We start from the raw sequence: 10,833 nt of genomic DNA on the forward strand, positions 1-10,833 counted from the left end.
CACAACATATGCTAAGTGGGTAAGTGTTGAATTTTCTTGCTTTTTACACATTTTTCTAGCTACCATGTCCAATTACAGACCTAACATGTACCTCTCAGTATTATTTCTTTTGACTTAATGTGTCTATGTTAACTTGCCACCAAACTAGAGTTACCTGAAAGGAGAGAAAGAATCTCAATTGAAAAAAATGAAAAAATGCCTCAGCCGGGCAGTAGTGGCGCCTGCCTTTAATCCCAGCACTTGGGAGGCAGAGGCACTCGGATTTCTGAGTTCGAGGCCAGCCTGGTCTGTCTCTGTCTCTCTCTTTCTTTCTTCCAGTTTTTCAAGACAGGGTTTCTCTGTGCAGTAGTCCTGGCTCTCAGAGAATTTGCTCTGTAGACCAGGCTTGTCTAGACCTCAGAGATCTGCCTGCCTTTATTTCCCAAGTGCTGTGATTAAAGACATTTGCAACCACTGCCAGGTTAAGTACAGGCATTTCTTTAAAATAATTTTCTATAAACTATGAAAAGTATTCAAATAAGAGCTCTGCAAAATCATTTTCTTTTACAACAAAAGCATCAAATATCCAGGGAACTTTATTTTTAAACCATAAATCAAACAGACACAACTTTCATTGACCCAAATATGCATAATCCAACCTGAATATAAAATGCACTGAATAGGTAAATTACATGGTACAAAGGGAATGTAATTTTACAAATGTGAAATGATTGATGGCTACAGCAATTTAACAAAATAATTAAAACATTGTATGTTTAAAAACAAGAGTATCTTAAAGCCAATTATCTATAGTAAACCAAGGGAAATTCTGGTATGGAATGATTTGATTCAAAGGAAATAAGGCACCTGCTATAAATTTAGAGAATATCTTTCACTTTTAAAGTTATAGTAAAATAGAATTAGTTAACCAAGACTTGCTTCAGAGGGAACCAAGTTCAGGGATTCACTTACAGGGCGAAGAGAGGCAGACAACAGTCATGACCCCGCAGACCCACAGCCAGCTTTCTTTCCTGGTCAGATACAGTTAGACTCCTGTGCATCCCTAACCACTTCTTCCCTTCATTCTCCTCTGGGTCTGAGGGGGTCCGAGGGGACCCAAAGCCCTGCGAGGTTTACACTGCTCTCAGAACAGGGGCAAGTTTGCCTTCTGTTCCTTTAAAAACAGCGTATTTCAAAAGAGATCTCCTGAGGCAAATAACAAAGCAAACATAAGTAGGCTTCTCTCAATTCATAAACAAATATTGCTTGGTGTCTGCACCAAGTTCCGGCTAAGTGCATAAATAGGACTACTTGTAATTTTCAATAGTACCAGAAAACCTCAAACCTGCCTCATTACTCTCACCCTTACTATTAGTAAAAAGAAAATTTGATCAATCACAACCTACTAAGTCATACAAAGGAAGACTAGACTGATCCTTATCAGTAAATTCATTTAATTCCAAATGCTCATTTAGATTGATAGACTTAGACCCTAAGGGCATTTCAATCAAAACTTTTTAGTTGATGTGCCTTTTTGGTATTAAAAGTGCAATTAACATGCTAAGATATCATATGGCACACGGGACTCCACATGTTTCAACAAGGCATTTACTTCTTGTAGTCTTTCCCCGTAACTTTCTTCTACGCAGTAAACCCCTTGATAAGTTAATTCTGATCAGTATGACATTAGCAAACCATCTCTAATTTCATTTCACCATGATAACTTTAGTGGAACTGCAATCACTTTGATTAAGTTACAAAATGCTCAATCCAGGCTCAAATGGGACCCTAGGTGACACTCATGCAAAATTCGAGGCTGTGTAACAGAAACATTATCATTAAAAACAGATGCAGCTGTAAGCATCTCTACTGACAGTATGCCNTAGAAGCTTTTAAAAAGTTTTAGGTGACAATGATTGTGGTAAAACTAGGCCGTGTAGGTGACCATTTAAAAGCACCTTATTATAGGACAGTTANATGTTCCTATAATGGAGTGTGCTTTCCAATTCAAGAGTAAAAAGGGCCTAGCTATAGAAAACNGTAAGATTCCAAAATTTAAATTAAGCTAATTGCATTTACACATTAGGGTTAACAAAATCTATACCCTGTCTACACAGATTTAATCTAATTAGTCATAAGTTTTAATAACCACATAAAACTCATTCTGTACTGAATAAGTATGGTCTACTACTGGAACTTNATAATCAAATTTTATTGCTTTATTCATGTGGTGCTTTTGCAAGGCACTGTGGCATGGACTAGCAAACCTGGAATGACTCTTGAAGACACCTTGGAATGACACATGAAAGCTGATATGAAAGTCATTCTGAGGCAGGCCGATTTACTCAATTGTTTTTAACCAGGGCATCAAACATCAGGAATGAGTTCAAGTTAAAATTCACAGGAGAATGGAAAGATCTCAAGGTCGGTCACTTCACATGCCCATCCTGATACTTTGAATAATCTGGAAAATTGCTGTGAAGAGAAAGAACAAATATTAAAACAAGTTGAAGAAAACAGACCTCTCAACTAAAAGTCATCTATTACAGCAGCTGCAGAATCCAGAGTGATCATACAGTCAGTTACAAATGCTAATCTAACTTTACTCTAATAAAAAGTGAAGCAGGTTTATCATAATTAAACAATTAAATGCCTTAAAGTGATTATTATCTCGTGGTGCTGGGATGGGACCCAGGGCCTGATGCATGATCCAACTCAAATTATTTCTTTAATTGAAGCTCCTTGACGTTTACCTATAAGATGTGCAAGAGATCTTCCAGATGTAAAATTATTTTAGAAATAACTTGAAAGCACCAAAACAAACACATTTTTTCTACCATAGATTTATTTCAGTTTATTTCTAACATATATCCTTAAAGGCCTGGTTTCCTAACATATGCACATTTCTTCATTCTCACACAGCTGAAATTCAAGAATCTTTTGTGTTACATAAACTGGTTGGCTCTTGGCCACATATCAAGAAAGCTTCCGGTTGTTAAGTGTAGAAAAAAAGGCAAAGTGAAATGTTAAATGAAAATCTCAGTAACTGTAGAATGTGGCAAATAAAAGCATCTGCCTCAATAATAACAGCTTGCCTATTAAAGCAGCACATAGAGCAGGAGGCCATTCTGCAATACATCTGCAGGGGCAAAAGTCTATCATCTTAATAACTAATTTTACCTGAAAACACTTGTCTCATACATTAAATTTCCCAGCATGTTTGTTTCCTCTGCAGAAAATCAATTCTTTGTACTGGCCTTACTTTATACACTTAGTTTTTGACATAGAGACTAGATACTGGTACCGTTCAGTCCTGTTCTAGTATCCAGATGTTCACGATGTTCACTAAGCTTTTTTTGCAACACTATTGATAATAAAGTTACAATGCAAATCATTCTTATCCCAAGAGTTATTTGGTGCTTAATTTCTTCTAAGGGATCATTAGGAAGATCTAATCTCTCTCTCTCTTTTTTTTTTTTTTTGATCTTCAATGAGCGCAAATCTAGGTAAGATAAATTTCTGGGGCGCCACCCTCTGTGGTACAAGTAATCCAGTTCACTAGAACCAATTCTCTCAGCAGGTGGGTTGAGAACCACGCGGGTAGGTAGGACTCGCCACTCATCCACGTCATTCCAAACCGCGAGAGCCCCCAAACACTTACCAGAGCCACAGACAACAAAAATGAAGAGGGCCAATAACCAGGGTCCTACTGACGCCTTTTCTTCGGGGGCATTTCTCTGCAAAAAGAAAAGCCCGGTTTCAGATGCAGAGAAAGCACTCTCGGATCCCGGGCTCCCATGGCCTGCACCCCAGGCAGCTCACAGATCTCTCCTCCCACCCCAGATTCCACCGCAGCGGGAGTCCGGAGCCAGGCGGGTCTGGGGAGAACTCGCCGCGGCCCCGGCCCGGCCCGGCCCGGCCCGGCGCGGGCCTCGGCCCCCAGCCACCGCATGGAGCGGGATGCCCGCTTTCCCTTACCGAGGTCTTAGCGACGTTGCCGCGCTGAGTTATGTTCTTGCTGTGCTTCTCGTTGGCCATACGGATCCTCTGCTTGGCGACCATCTTCGCGGCGCCACCTGCCCCAAGAACCTCTCGGACTCGCTCGCTCGCCGCTCCCGGGCTACCGGGAGGGAGGCTCGGCTCTGCTCGCGGTGCCTACGTCGCCTACAGCCACCGGGCCGGGACGCCGAGCGCTGGAGTAGCGGCAGCCGCCGATCGCGGCGGTCTGAGCAGCCGATGGGGCGCGGGCGCGCCGGGGAGAGCGGGCCGCAGGACCGAGAGGCAAGAATCCAACCACCGGACGGCGCAGCCGGCAACCTCCAACTAGTTCGGGTTCGGCTGCCAACGTCAGCACTGGGCAGACCCCGCCCCGCGGAAGTGCGGACTCCGCCCGCTCCGGAGAGGGAGGGCGAGCGCCGGCCGCCGCCGCCGCCAGGCCCCTTCCACGCTCGGGAAAGCGAGGAGCCAGAGGTGCGCGTGCGCGCTCGGAAACCGGACGTGGATTGGCCCCGAGGCTGGCGGCGCCGGAAACACCGACTCGCTGTCCCTGCGCTTGGGGAGACGTGTAGAGGCCGGGTTCGGCCTTTCTTGAACTCTCACCCCAGCGCGTGGGTTTCTCTTTCCGGGACAAGATGGCGCCGTCCACGCCGCTGTTGACAGGTGAGTTCCAAAAAGAGCGAGAGACTCTTCCTTTACAGTGATTTCTGTCTGTGTCTTCGCGCTGGAGACTTACTTAGCCAGCCTGGGAAGTCCCGTCTTGCCTTTCCTCCTGGAAGGACCAACCTGTCTTTTGGTTTATTTGGTAATAGCATCCCAATGGGAAGTGAAGTCTCCGTCTCCAGTATTCCCTCCTCCCAGTTATCCATCCATCGTTCTTCATCTTCCTGAGGAATAGACAGGCAACAGAAAGTACTAGTTTGATGTGTGTCCTGTGGTCTGCAATGCTGGGTGCTGCTTGGACCCTTCTTAATAGAAGAAACGAGACTCTTCACATCGAATTCATCCGAACTTAAGTATTATTAAAAATTATATGCTCGGGGCTGGAGAGATGGCTCAGCGGTTAAGAGCACTGACTGCTCTTCCAGAGGTCCTGAGTTCAATTCCCAGCAACCACATGGTGGCTCACAACCATCTGTAATGGAATCCGATGCCCTCTTCTGGTGTGTCTGAAGACAGCAACAGTGTACTCATATACATAAAAAAATAAATAAATCTTTTTAAAAAATTATATGCTCCCTTATTTTTATGAGGTTTGTGGGAGCAAGACTTTGCTAGCATAGGTTAGCTTTCATGCTGAAGATGTGGCTTAAGGTGGCGGCAGAGAGCAGGATAATGATAGTCTAATGTTTTCAATTGAAACAGCTGTGAGACAGCATTTAAGAAGTAGAACATGAAAAAAAAAAGAAAAAAAAAAGAAGTAGAACATGAGAAGAGACTAGGAATTTAAGGCTGACACATATTGTGGTACTTAAACAACAACAACAAACTTGGATAACACTGGGAAAGGTGCTATACTATGTTACGACTTGGGTGTGTAAATTTGAATAAACAAAAGATTCAAATAGAGATTGATTTCTGAGTTCGAGGCCAGCCTGGTCTACAGAGTGAGTTCCAGGACAGCCAGGACTACACAGAGAAACCCTGTCTCGAAAAACCAAAAAAAAAAAAAAAAAAAAAATTCAAATAGAAAAGAAGTGGGAAAAAAAAATCATTGATAACGATGTAGGAGGAAAGATAGCATCATTAGGACGAAAGTCTTATTTTTTGAGAATTGGAAGCTATGTCCTCCTGAGACACGGCAAAACTTTTGTACTTCTGCCAGTCTGGGAATACATTTTAAGATCCATGCTTAGCCTGTTCAGATAGACTATCATGATTTATTCGCCAGATATTTATAAGGTGCTAGTTGAAATCTTCTAAACACGATGCCAGATTGTTTTCTTTTGTTTAGATTGATTATTTATTTGTGTGTCTGTATATGAGCGTGTACACAGGAGTGCAGGCGTTAAGAAGCCCAGAAGAGGGTGCGGGCTTCCCTAGAGCTGGAGTTAGAGTGTGGGAGTGTGGGCCTCACCTTAGGTGAGTGCTGAGAACTCCATTTATTTCTTCTTAAGAGAAGCAAGTACTCTTTTTGTTGTTGTTGTTTGTTTGCTTGTTTTCAAGACAGGGTTTCTCTGTGTAGCCCTGGTTGTCCTGGAACTCACTCTGTAGACCAGGCTAGCCTCGAACTCAGAAATCCACCTGCCTCTGCCTCCCGAGTGCTGGGATTAAAGGCATGTGCCACCACACCTGGCCTGAAGCAAGTACTCTTAATGCTGAGCCATCTCTCCAGCCCTCTGACACTATTTAAATGGCATAATTATGTAATTCAATAAATTGCTTCTCTAAGTTTGTTACTTAAAAGTTTTAATACTAAAAAGAAAAAAAAAAGAAAAGAAAAATAAAAAAAAAAGTTTTAATACTAAATGAATATTTGAATTCTATTTAAGAATTAGTATATTAAAAAGGGATGAAATGTTCTGCCCTTTTAAGACAGTGTAAAGTCCATCCTGTTTAGCCCAGCATGTGGATCACTTATACTCTAAGAACAGCTCTTGACATTATTGCATTGGCATCCTGTCTTATTTTGTGTTCCATCAGTACTGAGTTGTTAAAGCCCTTTAAGTTCTTCTTTGGAATTATCCTATTCTTTCTGTTGGCTTGGCAAGCTACTTCCAAGCAATTAACCACACTCTCTGCAGGTCACTTTCTGAGCTGTTTCTCTCTCTTTTCATGTATCACAAAGGTAATGCTCTATTTGTTCAGCTATTTTTTTTCCCTGTTAGACTTAAATTCTTGATGTTTGGGGTAAAGTCTTATTCATCCTTGCCTTTTTAGTACCTAATGCAGAACCCAGTAAATAATAGACACTAAACATAGGAGAATTAACTCAGAAGAATAGATTGTATATAATCAAATTAACAAAGTAACAATTTTTCTCACAGGATTCTATGTCAGTGTCTTTGTTCTGACACTCTCATAGTAACATATTCTTAGATGCCCAAAGATTACTTGGCCAGATTTACATTACATATTTGCAGGGTCAGGATTATACCCAGATATTTCCATTCCATGGTCTATTTTCTACCATTAAAATATACTGTTTACTCTTTTAAACATTCTTTGTTTTAAGTTTTTAATCTTGTTTAATGTATACTTACTAGATCTATAGACCTGTGAATAACTGTTTAATTATTATGACTCTAAGTCAGAAATGAGAAAAGACCAAAACACATGAAACTTGAGGGTTTTTGTTTGTTTGTTTGGTTGGTTGGTTGGTTTTTCGAGACAGGGTTTCTCCGTATAGCCCTGGCTGTCCTGGAACTCACTCTGTAGACCAGGCTGGCCTCAAACTCAGAAATCCACCTGCCTCTGCCTCCCGAGGAAACTTGAGTTTTTAAACACTTGTTTTAAAAAGCTTTAGTGTTAATAAATTTAAGTACTTACATGATACTCTCCTCGCCCCCAAATCTATTTTCTGTATTTCCTGGTTCTTACTTTTCTTTTATTAAAGGAGACAGATTTATCCTCAGATAGATATTCAACCAGCTCAGTGACTCTAAAGAAAACAGCTTTTCTTTGTTTGGCCAGCATTCCCAACAGAAATCTCAGGCTCTTTCCTTTAGAGAGAGTGGTTGATGTTGGTCTTATTTTTCCTCTTGTTTCTGTTTTTTCTTATCAGTGTCATTTTGGAGTTTACTTTCTGCCCTAGTATGAAGTATAGATCTTAAAAACAAATTGTAAGAAACCCCTTTTGGTTGTCTAGAACATCCTGAATTCCCATAATTTGCCAGAAATGAACAAGACAGAGGATCTGTGCTACCAATTAAAAGTGTCACTAGAGCTGGGGAAAGCTGCTAAAATATAGGTAGTTGAGGTGAGGTAAGGACAAGCTTCCCTGTTCTTTGTCCGTCAGTGGAAGACCATGGACTTGGGTTAGCAGTGAGAGTAACAGTTTGATCACATTCACATTTTATAGTTATTTTGCAGCCTGATTAGGACTGTACTGACAGTTTGCCATTCTATTCTAGATTGGTATATGAATTCTGAGAAAGGTCTTAGTGTGTTAGATCCTGCTACACCTTTGTGGGCATGGCCTTACACTGGCTAAATTTCTACATAATGTACAACTAAGGTATGATCTCAATAAACTCCCTCATTTGAAAATTTTATTTGTGGCTTATCCCTCTAGTGTTTGTTAAACATGTAACTTATGTATGATAGCCTTTAATGCCAGCACTAGAGGGCAGAGGTAGTCAGATTTCTGTGAGTTCAAGGTCAATCTGGTCTACTTAAGAAATTTCCAGGCCAGCAAAAGCTACATAATGAGATAATTGACTTTTTTAAATTAATTCTAGCATTAAGACGATGTGGCCTATTTTAAATTGTAATGTATCTTATATATATTGCAGCAGTTTGATTGATTGGTGCTGAGAAATGCTACTACTGTTTTACCTGTGTGGTAGCAGAATTTTAATGCTGTAAAGAATAAAACTTGAGGGCTATAGAGGTAACTCCATGGTAGGTATACATCCCCTAAGGTATGTAAGGTTGATTAGCACACACACAAAGGGAAAGGGTAAAACAAGGTTGATAACAACATGTTTATAATGTATCTACATTACTTACCCTGAGCATGGTAGCTCTTAGGAGGGAGATCTCTGAGTTCCAGGACAGCCTGGACTACATAGAGAGTTCTAGTCCTGCTGGGGCTACCTACATCATGAGGCCTTGTCTCAAAAAAAAAAAAAAAAAAAAAAAAAAAAAAAAAAAAAAAAAAAAAAAAAAAAAAAAAAGAAAGAAATATAAAACTTCACAGTTTTAAAATCTAGGACATATTTTGTCATAACATTTTACAACTATCATTATAGCTTTTTAAATATTTTCAGCATTTGATTTAAGTTATAGCAGTAGATCAAATTGGCCTCAAACTCTATGTTCCTGTATCAGTCACCCCAGTATTGGAATGATAGGTGAGTGCTACCTACCATACCTAACTAGAAATCATCCTGAAGACAGTAGTAAAGTCTTTTTAATCCCTAACACTTAGCATGTAGTGAAGGCACACTTCAAATAGTCTGTAAGCCATTGTGTACAGAGTCTCTGTTTTGAAATGTACAAAGCAGCTTGCTAGGCTCATTCTATTGTCTAACAACCTTAGAGCCTTTATGTGCTTGCTTACTTGTTTTCTATTGTTAAACTGGCAACTCCTTGAAGATGTAGGTATTCATTCTAACTTGATATTCTTTGAGCCGGCCTGATACCTGAAATTGAGCTGGTTAATTCTTAGTCAGGTTATGTGTTTTTCTAATAGTTGTCTTTTAACAGTTCTTAAGTTCTTGGAAAGATAAATGAAAGCACTAGGATTGGACGTAAGCCCCACCCCAGCTATTAATGTTACTGCTTGCCTAGTAACTAAGAGGAGGGAGGCCTTTACCTAGCCGAAATGCAAATGTAGTGGAAGCCATGGACATTGGTTACAGTTTCTTCTCTTGGCTTAAAGTAGCAATTCTTCACTAAGTCCTGTTACATTTTTCTACATCTGTGAGACCACATCCAGTTCATTTTTTCCATTTAACCAGATTGATCTTTTCCAAATGCAAATCTGGTTTTAGAAGTCAGCATGAACTCTTGAGGTTTTATTCTTAAGATACTCAAGACCAACATTATTTTACTTCCACCTCCATACTCTTCTAGCTCTGAAGCCTGGTTTCTTTTCCAGCTTCTCCACATAACTTTCTTTCCATTTTGTGATGCTCTTTCTTATCTTTCCCTGGGACTGTTTGAACTTGCTACTGTTCTCTAAGCTTAACTCTATTCAGCTAAGTTTCTACCCGTGACACAGGTACTTTATTTTGATGGTGATATTGTTTTTAAGTTACATATTTATTTCTATCCAGTTATAATGATTTTATGTGGAAAGGCAAAGTAGATTTGAAATGTTAACATTCTATAGTATAAGAAAATGTTTCATGGGGCTGGTGAGATGGCTCAGCAGGTAAGAGCACTGACTGCTCTTCTGAAGGTCTTGAGTTCAAATCCCTGCAACCACATGGTGGCTCACAACCACACGCAATGAGATCTGACACCCTCTTCTGGTNCATCTGAAGTCAGCTACAGTGTNCTTATGTATAATAATAAATAAATCTTAAAAAAAAAAAAAAAAAGAAAGTGTTTCATGTTCTCTGTACTTTGATGGCCTTTGGCTTTTGAGTAACATTCAGTAATAAAGCTGGGTATTTCTTAGCAGAGTAACCAACCTTTTTTTCTTTGTTCCTTTAGTCAGAGGGTCAGAAGGACTGTACATGGTGAATGGACCACCACACTTCACAGAGAGCACAGTGCTTCCAAGGTATAACTTGTGTCAAATACAGTGCACACCAAAAGATTTTTGTTGATGGTGTGTTTCTTAAAATATTTTAGTTTTTATTGTGTGTATATGGGTGTTTTACTCATGTATGGGATGTTTTCTTAACAAGATGGGAAGAATATGTATTTCTTCGTCAAAAAAAAATAATCTTTGTATTTCAAAATCAATGACTTACGGTTTGGAGAGACAGCTCAGTAGTTAAGGGCATACACTGCTCTTCCAGAGGATCCAAGTTAGGCTCCCAGCCCCGCATCAAGTGGCTCACAGCTGCCTATAATTCTAGCTCCTGTGGATGAAACGCTCTTCTGGCTTCCACAGGTATGTGCTGCATGTGCACATGCACACATACAGCAGATCATATCTTTTAAAAAATGGATGAGGGGCTGGTGAGATGGCTCAGTGGGTAAGAGCACCCGACTGCTCTTCCGAAGGTCCGGAGTTCAAAT

At 40.4% G+C, this 10,833-nt stretch overlaps 2 protein-coding genes across 3 annotated transcripts in view; one reads left to right on the top strand and one right to left on the bottom strand.

The window, feature by feature from the left end:
• Positions 1–536: 536 nt before the first annotated feature.
• Serp1 (stress associated endoplasmic reticulum protein 1) lies at positions 537–4,435 on the bottom strand. Its single transcript, XM_021197193.1, has 3 exons — positions 3,958–4,435; positions 3,641–3,716; positions 537–2,454 (listed from the first exon to the last, which is right to left on the bottom strand). Exons 1-3 carry the CDS (start codon positions 4,039–4,041, stop codon positions 2,414–2,416), a joined length of 201 nt encoding a protein of 66 aa, XP_021052852.1. The 5' UTR covers positions 4,042–4,435; the 3' UTR covers positions 537–2,413.
• Positions 4,372–10,833, top strand: part of Eif2a (eukaryotic translation initiation factor 2A) — a 34,744-nt gene continuing 28,282 nt past the window's right edge. Inside the window, exons 1-2 of one of the 2 annotated variants that reach the window (XM_021197188.1) lie at positions 4,372–4,638; positions 10,300–10,369. In XM_021197188.1, the coding sequence (XP_021052847.1) occupies positions 4,611–4,638; positions 10,300–10,369 (98 nt within the window). In that variant the 5' untranslated portion in view covers positions 4,372–4,610. Of the gene's footprint in view, positions 4,639–10,299; positions 10,370–10,833 lie in introns of those variants that run through there. The other variant, XM_021197191.2, reaches the window with a different exon arrangement.

The sequence above is a fragment of the Mus pahari genome, chromosome 4 (genome assembly GCF_900095145.1).
Source record: "Mus pahari chromosome 4, PAHARI_EIJ_v1.1, whole genome shotgun sequence".
Classification (NCBI taxonomy): Eukaryota; Metazoa; Chordata; class Mammalia; order Rodentia; family Muridae; genus Mus; species Mus pahari.